This window comes from Dreissena polymorpha, chromosome 6 (assembly GCF_020536995.1).
Source record: "Dreissena polymorpha isolate Duluth1 chromosome 6, UMN_Dpol_1.0, whole genome shotgun sequence".
NCBI classification, from domain to species: Eukaryota; Metazoa; Mollusca; class Bivalvia; order Myida; family Dreissenidae; genus Dreissena; species Dreissena polymorpha.
Window position 1 is genome coordinate 65940953 of NC_068360.1, and position 23820 is coordinate 65964772.

The 23820-nt window shown below is 36.5% G+C and overlaps 1 protein-coding gene across 4 annotated transcripts; it reads left to right on the top strand.

Annotated features, from left to right (window-relative positions):
- Positions 1–330: 330 nt before the first annotated feature.
- Positions 331–22086, top strand: LOC127836280 (neurogenic locus notch homolog protein 1-like). Of its 4 annotated transcripts, XM_052362781.1 has the most exons (10): positions 331–740; positions 7178–7287; positions 8952–9122; positions 11123–11224; positions 16822–16854; positions 17169–17315; positions 17849–17991; positions 19811–19952; positions 20138–20209; positions 20872–22086. In XM_052362781.1, exons 3-10 carry the CDS (start codon positions 9086–9088, stop codon positions 21084–21086), a joined length of 891 nt encoding a protein of 296 aa, XP_052218741.1. In that variant the 5' UTR covers positions 331–740; positions 7178–7287; positions 8952–9085; the 3' UTR covers positions 21087–22086. The 4 variants fall into 4 exon arrangements, with proteins under 4 accessions (XP_052218741.1, XP_052218738.1, XP_052218739.1 ...); XM_052362778.1 differs by lacking the exon at positions 8952–9122 and having other exon boundaries at positions 339–740; XM_052362779.1 differs by lacking the exons at positions 331–740; positions 8952–9122 and adding an exon at positions 4965–5277.
- The last annotated feature ends 1734 nt before the right edge of the window (positions 22087–23820 follow it).

Below are 23820 nucleotides of genomic sequence, written 5' to 3' on the forward strand. Positions count from 1 at the left end.
CACTTAGAGCAGGACTTTCTCTAATAACATTATGATTATTCATGAGAACTAATCACTATGTCATGCTTCTGATGCTTTCAGAATTTGAATAAAGTTTTTGTTTTGAGTATTTCTCCTTAAAGACTCGCAAACTGGTGTCGGTGATAACAGATATTGTGTTTGTTACATGTATTAGGTTGATTGAACTCGATTAAAAATTTTTTATAGACATACTTGAGACATATTTTTTTATATGACAAAAGCGGTTTTCAGGAAGAACTGCGAGCTGTACTTATAAAATCTCAGAGGTGCATTAGTATTCAACATTTAGAGAATATTGTTGTGCCGGTGCCCGGTCTACAAAATGCGCACATACCTCGTGATTGGGAACCAGCGACACATCGGTATAGTGCATGCTTGATAGCACAAGATAATACGGTCTCTTGTGAACGGGTGATTGATGCGAGTGGACGTGTTTTCCCTAGCTGAGTATTGCTAGGAGTAATTTTGAGCCTGTGATTGCTTATGTTAGCCTGTGGCTGTGTGTGAACACATATTTCTCTGGAGGGCCATTCCCAGAAGGTATAAGTGCCATTCTGTGACCGTGTCAATAATACGTATTTCTCTGGAGGGTCATTCCCAGAAGGTATAAGTTCCATTCTGTGACGTGCAACCGACGAGCCGACGAGACGAGCCGACGAGTTCCCTTAAAGACGAGGACTATTGGTGCCATCCTGACGAGCATTCCAGTCGATGCCAACGTGAGTATTATATTTAGTGTTTTAGTGTCTTTGCAAGTCAGGGGTTTTTTTTACTAAGAAAGTGACGCCGATATTCGGCGTCTTCCCCTTCCAGAATTTTTCCCCTTAAAGGGGCCTTTTCACAGATTTTGGCATTTTTTAACTTATTCATTAAATGCTTTATATCGATAAATGTAAACATTGGATCGTAAAAGCTCCAGTAAAAAAGGAAAAGAACATTGCCCGGATCAGGTTTCGAACCAGTGACCCCTGGAGTCCCGCCAGAGTCCTGAAGTAAAAACGCTCTAGCCTACTGAGCTATTCCGCCAAGTACACATACTGGACGTATTTTATACCTTATATAAGCAATCTTCGTAGTTTCACAAAATTTAACGACAAAAACAGAACTCTCCAAATTATTCAATCGTTTCGCGTTGCAACGCTTTATAATTTTTAGGTTTTAAAATCGTCAAAAGATGCATATAATGGATATATTAGACCATGGTAAATGTTCAGTATTACTGTTTCCTCACAAATATCATAACTAAAACGAAAATTTGCGAATCTGAAACAACTTTTTTTAATTTTGTCAATTTACCAAAGCGTGAAAAGATCCCTTTAAGATACAATTTCCCCACCAAAAATATCATTTTTCACCAAAATATAATATTTTCTATCAAAGAAATGTTTATTTTTCCTTGGGGCATTCGACAATTATCCAATTTGCACCATGTACAACGAATTCGCGCTCTCTCTCTCCAGACGAACACACAACATCTGGGAATCCCAGTTATTCTAAATATAGCTCTTAAATAACGTCATGTAAACTGGGCAACTAATCGTAATAATCATGTGACTATTTTACTGGATACCGGTCTTGCGCGAGAAGGGTGTTTCGTCAATTAATTACCGGAAACCAGTCGAATTTTCATCCGGGCTATGTGCAAGCCGAGGTATAAACGTGAAAACAGAAAAAAATGTCTCACAATAAGCGTTCTTACACAAACAAAATAAAACATTCGAACTCGGAAGATACTGAACGCATCGAGGCATTTTTTAAGAAAGAATCATCGAAAACCGTTTTAACCCAGCAGGATACCGAGGTAATCAACATCGAACATTGTGAAAGTGAAAGTAGACAATCGGCAGCTGCCGCTCCTTTCCCTTCCAATACTGTAGCAAATCAAGATCGTCAACCCATTCATCATGAAATTGAAATCACAAAATTGACATCGTCCCCCGGCCCCAGTACAAAAATATAGTTGAAAACATTTCCCATTATTAGATCTACACCTACAACTTTATTAAGGACTTTGACTTTAATACCTGTTAAATGTGTTTAAGAACAAAAAGGACAGAGACAAGTCTCTTTTGATGAGTTATAGACATTGAAATGAACAGTTTTTATTTTTTCCCCTAATATCTCTCTTTCGCACTCTTTTTTTCCCCTTTCACCCAGCGTCCAGCGTCTTCCCCTTTCTTTAAAAAAAAACCCTGCAAGTAATAACTGTTGTTGTTGTGAAAGAACCCCAAAGAACTAACCGTGAAAACACTACAATATTATGTGAGTTTTGGATAAAGATCAAGTTTATCAAGCGAGGCTTATAACCTATTATTTCCTTCCTATTTTCCATTAATAATTATCAAAAATCTCATTTTTTGACGAGTTTGTTTATCCGTAGTTGGGTGAATATTTGATTAGGTTCCATTTACTGTCCATATTCAACAATTATCTAAATGTTAGACATTAACAGAGATAAGTTTCATAATTACAATGTTAAATAATATATTAACAATATTAGATAAGAGTTCTTAGCAGATCACACGCTTAAAGCATTTTTATGCTTTGTCGAAGCAACTAACCCCCATGTATTTTAGTAACGGTGTGTTGTCCGAATTCTTAAAGGGTAATTTTCTTGATTGTTTTATAAAAGAATGTCAAACGAAAATAAGAAAACCCAACCATTTGGAGCTAAATGTATTTAAACTTAACTGAATAACAGTTACATTTAGTAGCTTTATATGCAGAATATTTATAAATGGTCAGTCATGGCTCTGTCCCTAATTTTTCAAGTCGACAAAATTACGAAGAAAATTTTATCTACCGCACTAGAATGATACGGGGATACAACTTTTTCCAAAAAGTAAACATTCTTTCAACCTCTTACGTCATAATGAAGCAATGAACAGAGCGCGAAAAATGTGAAAATCATTAAAAAGTAAGTAAAATATTGAACGTACTTTTATTCAGTGTCAACACCGTTCTTCCATTTTCTTTGCTATTTACACTTCCTGTTCTTTTAGGATTTTCAAATATTATTTATTCTTAGATGCCACAAAATAATGTGTGCGTAATGTGTTTTTGAGACAAGTAGCATGCTGTTTGTGAATGATCAAATGCCTGAATGTCATCACCGTTACGGTCCACACCGTTACTCTGAATGAGTAACGGTGATGACAACATCGTAACGGTGTGCACAAATATATACACACATTATGGTGTGAATAAACTTCGTTTTCATATCGCCGATTGTTTTTCAAACAACATCGCAAATTTAACATCGAATTTATCAGACAAAAATGGAGAATTATTACATTTGGAATCAGTTCTGTCAGAATTCCCGAATGTCATCACCGTTACGTTCCACTCCGTTACGATGAATGAGAAACGGTATTGACAACATCGTAACGGTGTGGACAAATTTATACAAACAATATGATGCGAATAAAGTTCGTATTCATATCGCCGATTGTTTTTCAAACAACATCACAAATTTTACATGGAACTTATCTGACATAATTTCTAGTAAAAAACACGATGCGAATAAACAAGAATATGAAAGTATATGATAATCTGTTCACACCGTTACAAATGTGAAAACACCGTTACGCCGCATGAAAAGGAGACTTTTATATACATACATATTCAACAAAAACTGCAAACGTGTTTTAACATCATAAAGTCTTCAAAAAGGTGTCCGATGAAAGTAGAATTTAGTATATCAACATGTACCCAAACATTTTATAGAAATTCTTAAAGTTGTAAAACGTAATTAAAATGTGTATTTACACCGTTACGCACTTAATGTTCTTAAAGTCACTTAATAAAGTCACTGACGATTTGGAATTGATGTAATAGCCACTCATGATCACTTCATACAATGAAACAACGCCGAAAAATTCATTTAAATTAAGTTGAAATAAAATAATATTATCAAACAAATATTTATGTCCGTAACGGCGTTCTCTTCACAGCTTTTGACGTGCGTCAAATAAGCCTTCATAATCGCGATCTGGGTCACATTAGGTCGTGCCCAGCTTAGGTTGACGTCCGTCTGACATGTACGTAACTGATAAACGGTCTGTCGACACTGCTTTACTAAATGTTTTTTTTGAATATTTTTTTATTAAGAATGGAACCTAATCAAATATTCACCCAGTTGACAAAAAGAGATCCTCCAATTTTTGGAAAAACCCAAATCTGATCTAAAAATAGCGATAGCATAACGCTCAAGTTTATACGATCAAAGACCTATAGATAACAAAGACCTATAGACAACACAGATTGGAAACTTCGATCGCGCCTTATCGGGCTATCTCGCGGCGGGGTCACGTGGTCGAGAAACTGATAAGAACACTTTAATAGGATCAGCAGACGATTTATTCCATGAATCAATCGGAGTAGTCCGGAGATAGCCGGTGTATCACGATTGCGATAAGATAGCGACGCGTCAGTAGCATCGGCTACGATTATCGAGCAAAGTTATGCGAAAATGTTACGGCGCTATAGAAAGGCGGCTGTAACTCGGTCAATAATGATCCGATTTTTATAAAATAAAGTTTCATAGAAACATGAGTAATTATGTTTTTTTTATAAAATCTCGATTTTATTTACCTACAATAAGAATTTATAATGCCGCGATCGTTGAAGAAATAGCGCTAAGAACTTCCAAATCGCGGCGAGAATGCTGTTGAATAGTTTATTTGAAAGGCTTTTGCTGATAAAATATTCTTGTATAATTTGGTATTTCAAACAGTTAAAACCTTATAAAATATTATATTTCAAAACGGATAGATATATGTGGACACATAGATCTAGGTCTCTGATTGAAACAACATTACAGTATAATAAATGCTATGATCGTTCGATCCAAAAACGGTTTCAGTTAGACTTATTTCAATATTGATTGAGTAGATTTTTTCAATTGTTTAATTCTCTTTTTATTTAGATCTTATTCATGAGTTATAAGTTATTAAAGTTTTGTTTGTAATCCAGTTTTTTTTCTTTTGGTAATTAAATTAAGCTTTCAGTATCGTGGACTAGGATTACGCGAAAAGAAAAAAACAACAAAACATTTCAAGCGCGTGTTAATCGTCGGATCAATAAGCGAACTGAAGAAGATGCTTTGTGTGTTTTTTCTTTATTCTTGAGAATTAATTAAAACAAGGGATCCTAACTTCAATTATCAGTTTTCGTTGTTGATTGATTTTAATTGTGTGATCAGTGGTCGCGGCCGGCGAATTCATTCTTTATATGTCATTGTGATGTCCAATTAAGGTAAGTCTTTGTTGTGAATGTTTTAGATTTTAATATACTTGTTTATAATAGTACGTTATAAACTCGGTGAAATGCTGTATAAAAGTGTTTAAAAAAAGATTAATAAATTATTTCATCTGTTACTGTGCTATTCTCGATTGTGTATCTTATAAGTTGGACATACATATTTTGGATTTTACATTTTTAAAATTCTGTATCATTTGTGCAATCATGTCGCGTTACAGAGACCCTGATTGTTTCGCTTGGAGTGATAGTGATTTAGACCTTGATGAGCTTTTTGAAGGGGACTATACTGACAATGACTCTGTTTGTACTGATAAACATAGTGTTAGTGTTGATAAGAAAGATATATATATGTGTCCTATTTGTTCACGAGAATACAAGACTATATCTGGGTTCCGAGGTCACGTAACGAAAAAGCATGACGAGAACTTTAAAGGTATGGCATTTTTCTTCATTTCTTCAAAGAACAATTCTCACAATATATGTGTATCAAACAAGTATTTCAATAGGTCTTTGATACGATCGTTGTTATGCTATCGCTTTTCATCTTGTAATATAAACATGAAAATATAACAGTATTAATAAGTTGAAATAAACATACATTTTAAAAACGAAATTTTGTAAAGCCATGACTCTCAAAGATAAAATAAGATCTTATCTCATGCTTTTTCTAAAAATGATCACATGCAATTTCTTACTTCCTGGTTAGGGCCCGTTTGATTAAAGCAAAGAACTGTTGCACAGTAGAATTGTTTATCTAACCGATTAATGGGTAGTGCGACACGCTGTGTACACACCGCTCTTACTGTTCATAAAGTCTTCACGGCATAATCTAAGTAAAGTATGAGTGGCGATATGGTTCTACTACTACTGAGTATTCTTCTTTTTCTCCTTCTTCTATAAAAATATATAAATACGAATGACGTAATATTAAATATTCCATTCTCACAATAAATACAGAACTTTGGAATCCCCGATTGGAATCCCCGATTGGAATCCTTTAAATTCCAATGACAAATCCATCATCTATTACGTTTTCAAGTACACTTATGCACATACTGAGTATAAAGTGAAGAATCTACTCATTTCTTAAGTGACAGAGCGAATTTTTCTACGTTTAGTTTATATAGTTATATGATTTATATAATAATACTAACAATAAAAAAAAATAATAATAATTATTATTATTATTGTTGTTCTTGTTTATTTTTCATAATTGTATTTTATTATTATTACTATTATTATTATTATTATTGTTATTATTATTTTATTTTAAATTATTATCAGAGACGTAGATTGATCTACGTCTCTGTTATTATTATTATTATTATTATTATTATTATTATTATTATTATTATTATTATTATTATCATTATTATTATTATTATATATCAGCATTTTCATTAAATATAAATATATTTATAATATAATATAAAATATATTATATCGGAATTTTTTTTTCTTAGTTATTAAAAATGTTGTGATATGACATTGAGAGTATTTGATTATTGTTAAAGTCGTTGATTTCATTTGTTTTATAAGCGGGGAAGTTCAGGGAGTGGGGGTAGTGACTTGGTCATAGCATCTCTAGTGAGGACCCGGACTTTGGCCATTTCTCTTTACCAATTACCTCAGTAGGCAGTTAAGACGAATGTTGAACAATTACCATTTCATGCAATTCATTTTGATTTAAAAATACATGTTCGAGCTGAATGTTTACGTAGTTATAAGATTGTTACTGTGGGGAATACGGAGGGAACCCTACTTGTCCAGTTGCCAAACTCGCCCACCTTTTGAGGCTTATGGGACGTCAATATAAAATATCTTCAAACATATTTCGCATTATGACTTATGAAATCTATTGAAAAACATTTTGCATTATGACTTTTTTATTTAGATCACAACCAAATATGGAGGCCAAGTTTGTCGCCAAGTCGGTCGCAGCTTGTCTTTTTTTGACATGCGTAGTGGGGACAGTCGGGCGACCTTGTACCGCCAAGCTGAGAGGTAAATACTTCGATGAGCCTCGCTCTGGGAAACCGGGGCTTAATGCATGTGCGTTAGGTGTCGTACACAGTCCGCACAGGCTAATCATGGGACAACAGTACGCACAGTCTGATCCGGGACGCTTTATATGCCGTACCATTTGGGTCAAAAGTACAAATACGCTAACAGCTAAAAACAGATGTCATCGCGGTGACAAAATTGTTACCGCGGTGACAATTTGTTACCGCGGTAACAATTTTGTCACCGCGGTGATATATATTTTGTCGGTAACAATTTTTTCACAGCGGTGACAAATTATGACTGTTGGTATATTTGTATGCCTTCTTTTACATTTATTTGCTTGGGTCATTTTCAGAGCTACAGATAAGCTTTTTGGGGTAATTGGGTAATACCCTTCAAAATAAGAATGAATTGGGTAATGGAAAACGTGATTGGGTATCCAAAAGTATGATGCCCGCTCATATAAAAAAATAATTGGGTATTTGTACCAAAACAAACAAGTGAATTGGGTATTTGCAATAAAACGTGAATTTAGCTTCTCAAAACCGTACCTACATAAAGTCACTGTTATGTATTCAATCGCAGTATATGTTGTTCCATCTTTCTGCTATCAGATTCAACAATCATAAGACAAGGGAATTTCTCAACCCACTCATCGAATGTGTTTCTACTTGTTTTTGTTCCAATAATATGGGCCAGTACTTTTGTTTTAAAAACCCAACACACCCCATCATAGGGGTTTGGAACGGTATTGTGGTAGTATAATATAGTGTATTTTGACCGAAAATGCCCCAAACAAAACTCATTATAGTTATCAACTATGCCCTTTGCAATTGTTTTATATTTAGATTGATTTACCACGACAAAGGAATCTAAATGTTATTGTATTTTTTGCGAAACTTTTCGTCTGCCTCGAGACGCCATTTTGTTTGACTCGCATTTGTTATCATCTAAACGATTGGTAAATACGTTACCAGATAAAAACAAGCGCTTGTCGATTATGACTCGATTCAAGACGGCCAAAACAAAACGGGATTTTTCATTACGCATAGAAGGCAGCTCGAATTGGGTATCGGCGATTTGTTTTGCGTACCGGTACGCACAGATTTGAAAAAATTGCGTATCCACCTATTTTTTATTGCGTATTTACGCAAATACGCAGCTTATCTGTAGCTCTGGTCATTTTTCATCCAATCATTTTCCTAGTAACAAACCGAGATTTTGTCAAGAAAATAATTAAATATTTAACACTAGTTTGAATTAAAATCGGCTATTAATTGAAGCTTTATTCGCTGTAATTTAAGAATTGTCACTTCATGTTTATATATATAACTTCATAAAGAATTAATAAGCTTGGTGACAATTTCAGAAACCTTTATATTTTCCGTTGCCTCAACGTCTGTGTGTGTTTTTACAGCCGGATAAGTGTCATAAAACCGGGTATACCGTACATGCAGTGGACCGTTAAACAAGCGAGACAGGATTAAATAGCACAAGTCTTATACAATGGATTCCCTATGATCTTATTGCGATAAAGCAGATGATATGCCAAAAAGTGTAAATTAACAAATAAAATGTACGGTTTTCACTAACCATATATTTAGCTTGGGATATAATATAACATAAACATGTGAATGGTCACGTGTGTTTCTCTATTTTTGTAGCGAGTTTTGCAAGTCAGCCTGCTGTTAGCTACGCTAGGCGGACCGTGGTTGTATACAATCGATATTGGCCAATGAGAGCGCATGCTTTGAATGAGCGACAGCACTCGTAGGCCTGCACTACCTACAGTCAAATTATGCAGACAATGAATGCGTGGGAACAATGGTCTAATGGTAGAACGCTGGCTTAGAGATTGAGAGGAATCCCGCCCTGACCACTTGGATTTTTCTGAGCAAGAAATTTATCCCACATTTGCTATTCTCGTGGAAATTGTGCATTCCATGCGAAACACATGTTAAATCATTTATTCGACGCGTAAAGAATTTTAACAAATTCAAGTTGAATTCATTAAATACCACTAAAATGTTCAAATCGGCATCAGTAAATTTGTAATCCGAAACACGCTTCTGAATTTTAATGTTAATGCGACATAAACAAATTCTAGCTTCAAATAAACAGTGCTTCGTGTATTTCTGCTGTTTCTTTGTCTCAGTAAAAAGCGCGCGAAAACTATGCAGACATGTACAACGTCACGTGAAAAGTGTGGGTGTATTTATTGAACAGCAAGTCAGGCGACATACGTGTGTTCAGTTGGAAAACCCCGTCTCGATTTGACATTATTTAATCACTTAATAGTCACATATTCCAAAAATCATTTGCTACTTAAGAAAAAAGGCGAATGTTTATGTTCATGAAATTCTTGAGTTTACTATTTAAAATGGAATATACGGGATAATCTGGCAATGAAAGCGACGGGAAAAGAAGTAAGTATGCAGTAATTGAAACGAGTTAGGCTGATACGGATGCATTGGGGAATCGATCGAGTTGGGATTATGCGTATCTATGCGTGAGAAAAAGTGTTCAGCAATGACATATATGTCGTTATCCATGACTTTATAGCTTTTTTCTTAAGGAGTATAATAACGGACCAAAATAACGTAATAAATATCGTACAGAGGGGCCTCATCTCCCTACCCCCACACCCTGAACTAATGACGGCCCCGGGACGTCTAAAATATCCTGTGGAAAGCACTGCGAGTAAGTTGGGAAAAACAATAACCGTTAACAATTTGATGCGGTGCCAATTTAATTCCAGTGGATGTATATTTCATCGTGTATATTTATAGAACTGATTTACACCATTTTTTTACAGCCGCGTAATAATAACAATTCACTACACATGTATGCAATTTAAAACCCGTGTTTTAAGAAACAACGCGAAATTATTGATGTCGTCTGCAATGTCAAGTGCCACGAGTTGGGCTAAAAACCAGGGCAACTAGCTTTTTCAAAGCTTGAAACAAGTCAATCTAATTAAACATAGAATACAAAGTGGCGACTGTGGATCAATTAGGCCTAGGAAATGATTCAATTTCGGCTCACAACAAGACATGGTGCATTAAAAGTATCTAATGTCGGCAAAATTGTTGTTCAATAATTTAAAGAAAATAATTAAAGTCTTACATACACATAACACAACATATACATGATTCTAGGCTTGTTATTCTTTAGCACGTCAACCAAAATTCTAAAGATGGTTGCCAGTGCAGCAACCAATTGCGAAACAAAGAGACATATTGTTGTTATTTTGTCTAAGTTATCTCTATAACATAAATAGGGAGATAATCAGTGCACCCACATCTCGACCTGTGCTTTAAGACACACTCTTTATAAATTTGAATGGGTTGTGTTCATTTCAAACTTGCGATACCAAAAGCTATAACATAATTTTGAAAACTGAATTGCGTCTTAGATTATGCAATTGCGTACAACTTCAGTGCCTTAAGCGCTAGTATTATAGATCGCAAATCAATAGTCAGTCATTCAATAACGAGTCACTGATATTATATTACCCGCGTCATGTGAAACTAGGTCTTATGTCGCATTCAATTTCGAAATTAGGTTAGAAACTACGCTCTCCGCTTTGAAATCACGCGAACTATCGTGATCTCATTAGCCGACAGGTTAACTCTTGACCAGACTTTGTGCATATGGCATAAGACCAATTTTTGTATGACGTGACTCATATAATATTAAAATGCACTACTGTATATGCTGTGTGAAATATTTTATTGTTATTGTAAAACAATTCATTTCAGTTATTGTACTCGTTGTTGTAAAGCATTTAAGTGTTCACGGATATACAATTACAGGGTCAATACTTCAATTTTAGAGTACAGCATCGATGTTAAGGGAAGTCCGTGTCAAGGAGGTGACTGCAGGCAGTGCACGTGGGCTATAACTGCACCTGTTAAACCAGTAAAACATCCTGAAGGTACGACTAACGATTTTCTGTTATAAATAATTTTATCTTAGGAAAGCTTTTATTATCAAACATGGCGAACCTAAACATTTGGAAAAAAAACATTTGCAAAATCGACTCTATATTATTATGCCCCCCCCCTTCGAAGAAGAGGGGGTATATTGCTTTGCTTATGCCGGTCTGTCGGTCCGTCGGTCGGTCTGTCGGTCCGTCCACCAGGTGGTTGTTAGATGATAACTCAAGAACGTTTGGGCCTAGGATCATGAAACTTCATAGGTACATTGATCATGACTCGCAGATGACCCCTATTGATTTTGAGGTCACTAGGTCAAAGGTCAAGGTCACGGTGAATCGAAAGAGTAAAATGGTTTTTGAATGATAACTCAAGAATGCATTCGCGGCCAACAGGGCGAACTCTGAACAATATAACTGAAGCAACCGGTCTGTAATCCTAAATCTATAATTATCAGTCCAATGAATCATCATCCTTTGAGTAAAATAAAGTGGATCAGTAAAAATATTATCAGAATATGATTTTTTTTGTATATTTTGTAAATTAAATATTGTGTTAATGTTTAATTTTGTTGATTAATTTAAATATAAGCAGGACAGGGGAGGTAATACTCTATTATATCTTTCTTATATACAGAAACTTGAAACTTGAAACTTATTTATTTGATTATACGCCTATTTGTATGCGTGCATATTCAATGGCGTTGTACGTGTAAATATGACATAAAATTCATAAAAGTTACGAGGTAAAAAGCTGACACCATATAAATATAGGCAGTAACTAAAATCTGATAAACACTTTAAAATAACCAAACTAAATAAATAAAACAAAACACTTCTTAAAATAAGTAAAAAAATCAATAAGTAGATAAATAAATAATGAATTAATTAGTGAGTGCATTGATTGTGGGTTTACAGGGGAAGCACATGCAATAAGTTAAAATTTCATGTTTAATGAATAGAGGATATCACCCCTATTTTTTTTAAACATCATCGAATAAATTAACACACCCCACATTAAACCCCCCCCCCAACCCCCTACCCCCCCACCCCCTACCCCCATCCCCCAATTTTTTAAACATCTAATAAATAACCCCACCCCACATTATACCCCCCTCTCACTCCCCCCTACCACCCCACCCCCAATTTTTTTAAACATCTAATAAATTACCCCACCCCACATTATACCCCCCTCTGACTCCCCCCCTACCCCCCTACCCCCCACCCATCCAACCCCCAAATTTTATTTTTTTAAACATCTCATAGATTACCCCACCCCACATTATTACCCCCTCTCACCCCCCTACCCCCCCACCCCCCACCCCCCATCCCCCACCCCCTACCGCCCCCCAAATTTTTGTTTTTAAACATCTTATAAATTACCACACCCCACATTATACCCCCTCTCATCCCCTCACAACCCTACCCCCCACCCCACCTACCCCCTACCCCCCCCCCCCAATTTTTTAAAACATCTAATAAATTACCTAACCCCACATTATACCCCCTACTCCCCCCCACCCGCCCCACCACTAACCCCTCTAACCCTACCAACTACTACCCCCCACCCCCCACACCCCCACAACCTTCCCCAGATTTTTTAAAACATCTAATAAATTACCACAACCCACATTATAAACCCCCCTCTCACTTCCCCACCTTCCCCACCCACCCCCCCACCCCCATTTTTTAACATATAAAAGAACCGCACCCCACATTATTACCGCCTCTCAACCCCCAACCCCCCCCCCCCCTACCCGGTCCACCCCCCTACCCCCACCCCCAATTTTTTTAAACGTCTAATAAATTACCACAACCCCACATTATTACCCCTTTCTCAGCCCCCACACCCCCTACCCCCCCCCCCATCCCCCCACCCCCACCCCCCAATTTTTTTAACATCTTATAAATTACCCCTGCCCGCATTATTCCTCCTCTCACCCCCCTACCCTCCAACCCCCACCCACCACCCCCTCAATTTTTTAAAACATCTTATAATTACACACCCCACATTATACCACCCTCTCACCACCCCTACCCCCCATTGCCCCATATTTTTTTCTTAAACATCTAATAAATTACCACACCCCACATTATTACCCCCTCTCACCCCACCCCCCTACCCCCACACCCCTATTTTTTTAAACATCTTATAAATTACCACACCCCACATCATACCCCCCTTTCACCCCCCACCCCCCTACCTCCCCTACCCCAAACCCCCACTCCCACCCCAAACAATTTTTTTAAACATCTAATTAATAACCACACCCCACATTATTACCCCCTCTCACCCCCACCCCCCTACCCCCTACCCCCCCAACCCCCCAACCCCCCCAATTTTTCAAACATCTTATAAATTACCACACCCCACATTATACCCCCCTCTCACCCCCCTACCCCCCACTCCCCACCCCCCCCCCAATTTTTTTGTCATCTAATCAATTACCACACCCCACATTATTGCCCCCTCTCTTATCCCCCACCCCCCTTTTTTTTAAACATATTATAAATTACCCCACCCCACATTATACCCCCTCTCACCCCCACCCGCAACCACCAACCCCCCCCAATTTTTTTTTTAAACATCTAATAAATTACCACACCCTACATAATACACCCCTCTCACCCCCCATTTTTTTTTTAACATCTTATAAATTACCACACCCCACATTATACCCCCCTTTCACTCCCCCCTTGATCATGACTGGCAGATGACCCCTATTGATTTTCGGGTCACTAGGTCAAAGGTCAAGGACACAGTGACTCGAAATAGTACAATGGTTTCCGGATGATAACTTGCATTAGGTCAAAGGTCAAGGTCACAGTGACAAAAACGTATTCACACAATGGCTGCCACTACAACTGACAGCCCATTTTTTTTTAACATCTAATAAATAACCACACCCCACATTATACCCCCCTCTCATTCCCCCCTTGATCATGACTGGCAGATGACCCCTATTGATTTTCAGGTCACTAGGTCAAAGGTCAAGGTCACAGTGACTCGAAATAGTACAATGGTTTCCGGGTGATAACTTACATTAGGTCAAAGGTCAAGGTCACATTGACAAAAAACGTATTCACACAATGGCTGCCACTACAACTGACAACCCATATGGGGGCATGCGTGTTTTACAAACAGCCCTTGTTTAGATTTAAACATAATAAACATGTCGATCGCAAAATATATCATTTAGGATGAACATGGCAGACTATATATTGTGTACTGTAAACTTGTATTTTTATATTGTGTACTGTATTTGAAAATGAGGAACGAAGAAAGAAAACAACATCTTGCCAATGGATGGATGCAATTACAAGATCATGTTTGTGTCTAATAGATATCATTTTGGTACAACCATAAAACACTTCCTTGTGCAATGCTCGCTTGATGAAATTTGTCAAGAACATATATTACTCACATCTTGTGAATGACTATTGGATTTTGTTTAAAAACCAATTGAACATTATAAGCAGCTAAAATAAGTCTTAAAGATATTGTTATATCTACATTTTGTATTTTAAATATCATAAAATGTTTTTAACGATCATACATATATTTACTCAACTCATTGTCGTTAAAAAGGCATCATTGAATATCCCTTGCTATGTATACGAAAACAGTTAAAGGGATCTTTCCGGTAAATTGACAAAAATTTTTAATCAAAGTACTGGCAGTACTGGTGTGACGATGCTTTTGAAGAGGATGGATATAAAACATCAATTTAAGTTTATCTATATCACCAAAATTGTGTATGTTGATACAACAATTTGGGTACGATAAAAAATGTGGGTACGAAAATTTTTGGTACGAAAAAAAGTTTAAGGATACGGGGAAGTAGTATCCGTGGGTAACTTGACCCATTGAGCGAAACTGGGAGGCGGGTCACATTCTTGTTCATTAAGTATGGCAATACATTCATGATGATTCTCGAAAGTAGGTATGAGCACATAGCCGGACCATGTGAGCTCAATCGTATGATCACTTGACTCTCCGAGTTCGCCCACGAACATATGGATAAGTTAACTAATAGCGAAATGACCTTATACATGTATATGCTGAAATCTAACAATCGAACGAAATATCAAACATGGTATGTACACTAAGATGGTTGTGTAATTTCTGTTAGAATATCGTATTCAATATGTAAATTTTAAATGATTGTGCCCGCACTTGAGTTTGTTGCCTTGTTTGGGTCTATACGCGCCTAGGCTGCACCCAGTGTGTGTATTCGTGTTTTTCCAAGGTAATGAGTTACCTCCGCGCTGAGGCTGCATAATGGTGGGACCCGGAGTGTGTCCAGCTATCCTACCTAATAAGATTAGATTGACGACAGTTGGGACGAATTTTGAATGATAGCTGCAATTTCCAGCTATTTGTTTTGTACTGAAATACTTTTTAATTTTTTATATGGTCAAATGCTGCGGGGGGGGGATGAGATTTTCCGGAAAAAACAACTATCAGGAATGGCGACCACAAAACATACAAAATATAACATTGCGCCGGGAGCGGGAATCGAACCGGTGCCGTTAAGGTGAAAAAGCGAACGTCCTTACCACTGCGCTAGCGGGACGGACAATTACACAAATAAATGTTGTTTTATCTATATATATCATAGTAGTGCAGCGTTTACAATTTGCAGGTTCGAAATCGTTCGCATTCTTTAGTTTTGTGATCACGTAAAAAGTTAATTTTACATGTTTTTATTCGCAATTTTTTTACTAAATCGAGAACAAATATCAAACAAAATAGAGAAAATATATAGTTGTTTCATTGGTCTATAAAAATAAAATGGATGTAAAATTACTGATTTGAAATTAACGTTCTGATACACTTATTGAATCTGTTTCCCCAGGATATGCTGTTCTATTAATATTTACCTTAATCAACCCAAACGACAACTCTGCTAGGAGAATGTTATCAATGAAAATCAACGAGCAATCTCCTACGCAGTGGCGAATGCCAAGGGAAGTAACTGAAAAATCGAGTTATCTCAATCGGACTGGCTCGGTCTTTTACATAGGTCGCAATTGTGAAGATTTTTTTTACTGGTTATCAAACCTTGGACGCTGCTGTTCCAGCATCGTCAAAAAGTTGTTTCAGATTCGCAAATTTTCGTTTTAGTTATGATATTTGTGAGGAAACGGTAATACTGAACATTTACCATGGTCTAATATAGCAATTATATGCATCTTTTGACGATTTAAAAACCTGAAAATTATAAAGCGTTGCAACGCGAAACGATTGAATAATTTGGAGAGTTCTGTTGTTGTCGTTTAATTTTGTGAAACTACGAAAATTGCTTATATAAAGTATAAAATACGTAGCATATATGTACTTTGCAGGATGGCCGAGCGGTCTAATTGGTTTTTACTCCAGGACTCCGGGGGTCACTGGTTCGAGCCCTGCTGCGGGATACTTTTTTTTCCTTTTTTAAATTTTGTTTTTGATTTTTTTATTGTAGCTTTTTAGATACAATGTTTATATTTATCAATATAAAGCATTTAATGACAAACTTTAAAACATGCCAAAATCTGTGAAAAGGCCCCTTCAAGGGGATATGTGTAAACTCATTCATATTTAATTATTGCAGGTACTGGTTGCTTGATCAGTAAAAGCCATAAAGGTATGTTTTGATTGATAATGTTTCTCTGTGTAATATGTGTTTCTTACGTTGTTTTGATTTAATAATCATTGAACATAAATTGTTGTTTGTCATTTTTATATAATGGGCAACATTTTACTCACAGAAAAAACATCATTACTTTAAGAATTAAGCATAATATAACGATTACAAATAATAATCAATATAGTCATCATAATAATTATAAATAAAATAACGGTTATAATAAGTTGTAAAATATGTTGTTCTGGATAAAATATTACTTAGTAGGCAATGTTGTTATTCTGTCATTACCATTGTTACATTTATGTTATTAGGTTATCGCAATTGTGCCGCTAATCCTAGCTTTGGTTGCATCGGCCAGTGTATGGAATGCAACGGCAAATGTATGAACTACAGCAGCATGGTTGAACAGTATCTGGGCAAAGATTCTCCTTGCACAGAAGAGATAGATCAAATTGGGTGTAAGCCTCGCTGTTTGATTGCTGTTGTGCAGTGTAAAGAGTTTCGTCGCTTTCGTTTCTTTAAACACGGACCTGCTTAAAAAATATTTCTACTAAAGCTGAGTAATTATTATTTTAATTTTAACAGCCAGTATTAAAGTTGATTGGTTGACATTTAAACTAGTACCAGGGTACCTTAAAATACAGCCTATAGCCTCTTCCGGCGTTCCAGGGGCGATATTTTTGAGTCGCGTTCTGAGAAAATATGATTTAATGCATGTGCTTAAAGTGTCGCAAAACATTAGCCTGTGCAATCAGGGACATCACTTTCCACCTAAACTGGATTTTGGCTTAGAAGCACTACTTTTAAACGAAAAAATCCTTAAAATCGGAAAGCGTCGTCCGACACAGGCTAATCTGGGACGACAATTTACGCACACTTTACGCACACTTCACGCATACTTCACGCACACTTTAAGCACATTCGTTAGGCACAGTTTTCCCACAACGAGGCTCATTTTACAACTGGGATGCATTTTTTTCCTTTCCTTCAGGTTGCACTGTGCTGCATATGCGTCAGGATGATTACTGTCTCAACGGCGGGATATTATTGTGCAAAGATGATAAGAAAGAACCAATCTGCACGTGTCCGGTGGGATGGACCGAATCCCGTTGTGATAAACGAATGTTTGAGAATGTAAGTTACTATAAGAAAACCAGTCTGATTCTAGTGATGCTTGTGCCAATACTATTAATGAGCATCGCTCTGGGAAAAAGGATCCTAATGAATGTGCGTAAAATATCGTCACAAATAGGCATGTGCAGTTCCTCATCCCAGGCTGATGAGGATGATTTTTCACAGAGTTATGGCCCTTTGAAATTTTCTATAAACTGTACATATAGTGCAATTCTTGTCCGGGCTATTTCTCCCCAACTACTGACTGGAATTCATTGAAGTTTTATGGGAAGCTTAACTACCTTGAGGAGATGCGCATGTTATTTGTGGGTTCTGGTTAGATGATTTATTAAGAGAGTTATGGCCCTTTGAAATTTTTAAGTTGCTAAACCATCCATCGTATTTTGTCCAAAGTTATGCCCCTCAAGACGTTTCCTTTTACCTGAATATATAGTGCAATATTGTGACAAAAACACCTTTGGGGAGCCTCACCCGTCTCCGACGTTTTCTTGTTATGTCTGTTCACCAGATGGTTTCCAGATGATAACTCAAGAACGCTTAGGCCTAGGATCATGAAACTTCATAGGTACATTGATCATGACTGGCAGATGACCCCTATTGATATTCAGGTCACTAGGTCAAAGGTCAAGGTCAAAGTGACTCGAAACAGTAAAATGGTTTCAGGATGATAACTCAATAATGCTTACACCTAGGGTCATGAAACTTCATAGGTACATTGATAACGACTTGCAGATGATCCCTTTCGATGTTCAGGTCACTAGGTCAAACGTCAAGGTCGCAGTGACTTGAAATAGTAAAATGGTTTCCGGATGATAACTCAAGAATGCTTACGCCTAGGATCATGAATCTTTATAGGTACATTGATCATGACTGGCAGATGACCCCTATTGATTGTCAGGTCACTAGGTCAAAGGTCAAGGTCGCAGTGACGTAGGGTGGTATACAGCAGTTGAACTGTCCGTCAGTATGTCAGTCCGTCCGTCCGTCCGAAAACTTTAATGGTCATAACTTTTTCAACATAGCAACTTGATATTTGGCATGCATGTGCAATCATGGAGCTGCACATTTTGAGTGGTGAAAGGTCAAGGTCGGTCATCCTTCAAGGTCAAGGTCCAAGGTCAAATTATGCAATATTGAAGATAGCAACTTGATATTTGAAATGCATGCGTATCTCATGGAGCTGCACATTCTTGAGTGGTGAAAGGTCAAGGTCATCCTTCAAGGTCAAGGTCAAATTTTGCAATATTGAACATAGCAACTCCATATATGGCATGCGTGCGTATCTCATGGAGCTGCACATTTTGAGTGGTGAAAGGTCAAGGTCATCCTTCAAAGTAAAAGGTAATATTTATGGCTTCAAAGCGGCGCAATAGGGGGCATTGTGTTTCTGACAAACACATCTCTTGTTTCCCAAACATTTAGTATCCTTTATGTATAAGTTGTTAATTGGAATGCGAAAATGGTTATTTTGTCTTATGCGGACAGGGTAGCTCCATCTCAACCTGCGTATCTGTTTACTTATGAGACCACAAAACCTTGCGTGATTTAACAGCGGACATGGTAGCGCCTGAACAGACTGTGCAATTGCGCGGGCTGGTCTGGATCTTCGCTGGCCGAATACGACAAAACACCCATTTTCGCATGACGCGGGTCAATTCAATTAATGCTACGTGCTCGGGATGCGATTTTCAAGTGTGAAGATTGAAGCTTTAATTTGTCGAATAATTGTATCAATGTGAATACAAATATGTGGTTCAAAGCGTCTATACTCATCGAAACCTTCAAGGTTACTACTTAATTATATAATCCGCTGTTTTAGGTTATCTGTAAATGCTTCAAGACCGACATCACGTTGAACTCTTTCTGTGGGATAAATGATATGTACAGGTGTGACGACGACGACAGGCCGGAAAACTGGACAGAGTGCCGACAAAACCGATGTGTTTGTAAAAAGTCTGAAGGTAATTTCTCAATTGGAAACCGCTTTGCTAAAACATTCTAGCGTGTGTGTGTGTGTATTTTTTTTACATACGTAATTGATTGTATCAAGGAAGTAAGCTCAAGACAAAACCGTCTGTATTTTCTAAAGATTTGTATGTTTTATGTGTGGGATTTATAGTCTACGTTGTATTTAATATCCTTTTAGTACATCACTCTACGAAATCCTTACCGGAATGTACCTCGAATGTTCTACTCCCAGAGGCAAGTCCAGTAAAAGGTAAATTGTTAATTCTTATGTATTTGGATTGTTAGCGCCAATTAACTATGGCGAACTGTTATTATATTCTAAGTGTTTCCTGGAGTGGAAATATGTCATCAAACTAATAGAGAATAATATGTTACTGCCTATATTTGTATAATTTATCAGTTGATACTTAGAATGAAAGAGCGACGATGCTTGCCGAGTCTTTGTTGTTTGTTTTTTATGCGTGTCGAGCCTGATACGTTACACAACGATAATGTAGTTATCAGTGTTTCTGTTTATCATACCTCTCCGTCAAAATATTTAAAGTAAACAGTGAAATATTATTGCTAAGACACTGCATTTTAGGGGAATTATTTTAATATTTGACGTGTAAATAATGATGTTATGAGCATGTGCGCTTAAGATTTGTAAAGTTTTTGTTGTTTCGTTCCTTTTTATTTCTCAAATATACTACATTTTGGTATATAATTGTATGTTTCGCTTTATCTGATTATTTTAATAAAAATGATTCCGGGTGATATGACCTACCTCCGAACATCAACTGGCATCACAATTTGATGTTGCCGTGACTTAAAGTAAATTCAAAAGGCAGCGTTATATTACACAGATATCACTGAAGTGGTATGATGAAAATACATTTTGATAATAGCTTGATCGGTCTTTTTCAATTTCAGATTCCGTGGTAGTGGCGTGCGCTTCAAGTCTGTTTCCGGCGATCATAGCTGCTGCAGCAGCGTCGGTCGTCTCAGTGGCGTTGACATTACTATCTATATGTTTGTGTCGGCTTAGAGCGAGGCGGAAGAAAAAATATGCGTCAGACGGAAACGTTTGTTGGACCAGAAATAGGACAGATGTGGAGAGAACGAGGGGATTAGAATTAGTATGTTAAATATACAGGAACTTGTTGGAGAACGGTAAAATAAATTAGAATCGATCGTAATGAGAGAACTGCTTGCAAAAAATGAGATCTTGTTATTGACTGAAACATGGTCGAATAAAATGTACAATTACTCTATAGATGGGTTTCATTGGTATATATTGAACAGAAGCGTTAAATTAAAAGGTTCCAAAAAGAGATAGAAGTGGGATATTTATCTTTATCTCTGATCAATTGAAAAACGATGTTGTTGTTGTTTTTTTAAATCATGATCATGCAGGGATTTCAATAGATTTTAGAAACCAGGAGTCAATGACCCCTGGATTGAAATTTTGAGGAGTCAAATTAAAAAATTCTGGGGTCAATTTTGAAGCGCTTTAATTGTGTTTTTGTCTGTATTATTCATTTGATTAGATAAAAAGATGCTCTAAGAGTAACACAATATCTTAAAAAGTTATACTGCTTTAATTATTAAATAACAATACTATGATACATAACACAACATATTTTAATGAATTGGTACACAAAAATAATAAATAATTTGTGCGAACAATATCGACTAAGTTTTTCAAAAACAAAACATGTTCCTTTCACAACTTTTATTATTTCTATCACTTTACTATGTTTATTTGTAAAAACAATAAATGCTCATTAAAATCTTCTTTATCATAACACATTTAAGTCTTTTAACACATTTAAGTTATTTAAGATATGTACCGGTAGCACCTTTTCATCACATATTTATCATCATTACATGCATATTATCATCATCCCTATGATAGCTTTTGTAACAAAACACAATCTAACTGCATGGAACATCTAGTATATCTATTACTGTTTATCCGAATACTATACATGTCCGAAATATGTACACTTAAGAATGCCTTACCTGTAATAGTTTAACTTTAATAATCCAAATTTTCCTTGTTGTTATCTGGTTTAACAAACCTCATCAAATGTTTGTTAAATCCAGTTAATGCTTTCTCCATTATTGAAAAACCATTATTTGTAATTTGAATCTGTTGTTGTTGAATCGCCAGCTTTGAATTGAACGCGGGTTGAATGTTAATTTACAATACGTCCGGCATTTACAATGTCGAAGGTCATGACGTAGCAATTTAATTCTACTCGGATAATTTATATCTAATCAAGGAAATGTGTTTTCTCAATGTTTATGTGTAGTATTATGACTTGTTAGTATTATAAATGAACTGTGCTTCCAGTTTATATAAGATGGGTGTTACTCGTCATTATCGGTGGATTAACAAACTGACAAAACTCGTTGGACTTAATAATGGATCTACGTAATTAATGGACCTTTGATCAATTTTGTTTTTTCTTTCATTATTTTTGCCGACTTTCTTTAACCGTGCCGTCTGCGAAGTCTGCAAAAAGCCTGCAATTATCGGATTGTCAATCAATTATCACGTAATCACTGCTGCTAATAAGCCAGTTAGTGCGCACGCACTATTTAGACGGTGACATGTGTATTGGAAGAGATGAGATAAGATAAAAAACGCCCGGGGTATTCCTTCGATTATAGAGAGAGTTTCAAATACTGAAACATTAATGACAATTAGGAGCATAACGGGATTTATTACCATGGAACTCGAGATGTTAACTGACTGACGCACGGGTCAAATTTTCTATGCGTCAAAATGACGCACGGCAGAAAAAAGGGTTGCGTCAAAAGCGAGTCGTTTTTAATTTGCTCGCGTCAAAACGCAGGATTCTGCGTCTATTGAAACACCCCAAAAAATTATGAATGTAAAATCAAACCCTGTTGTTGTTTACTTTACAACCTCAGTTTGTGAGAAATAAATGGGTTTCTAAAATTTATCGCATGGAAATGGTACATAATACAATAATAATAATTCAACTCGTCATAAAAATTCCAGTGCACAATTATACTTACAGAGTATTTTGTCATATCTATTACCTGTCAATAATACCCGAAAGGGGAGTTAGGCAGTATACAGTCTCGGCCAAACATGGCCGGACCGACGGACATGTCCTGTAAAATTGTGTAAGGTCCGGCCTGTCTGTCAAATTTACAGGACCGATTGTCCGGTAAAAAAAACAAAACGAATTCATAAGTTTGTATAGGTTTGTCTATGGTTCTGAAAGTTTTCTGAGGTTCAAAAATAGCAATAGCGTCTTTATTTTCCGTACCAACGCTCTTTCTGCTGACAGAATTTTCCGAGGGCACCTGATTGGTCTATTTATGTGCATCTTACGAATGCGGGTCAGGACGGTCCAAATCCATGACGGCCTAGTCGCTTAACAAGATAATCATAAATCTGATTATTACCATTTAAATGATGCAGATATAAATTTGTGTGGTTTTAATAGCAATAGTAATGTATAATAATGATCATTGTCATTCAAACCGTTATTATTTTGGCTATCAATGTCCATGCGTGAAACAGGCCGGTTGTCATTTATCGAGGCCGTTGTCGGTTTAGGCTGTAGTGACCAGACTCATACCTGACATGCGCGCTAAGCGTAGCTTAAGATATTACAATGAAGCGATTCCTGTTTATATTTACTGTTAACATGCGTTCAGCATTTTTTTTTTAACTAAACAAGACTAGTATCATGTATGGCGTTTATTATTATTTAACGCAAGATACAAATGTGTGACCTTAAAATTAATAGCTATTCAATAATTTTATCATTTTAGATCATAAACACCTTGATCCCACGTGTGTGAAGTTAGCCTATTTAGCCTATTTAGCCTATTTAG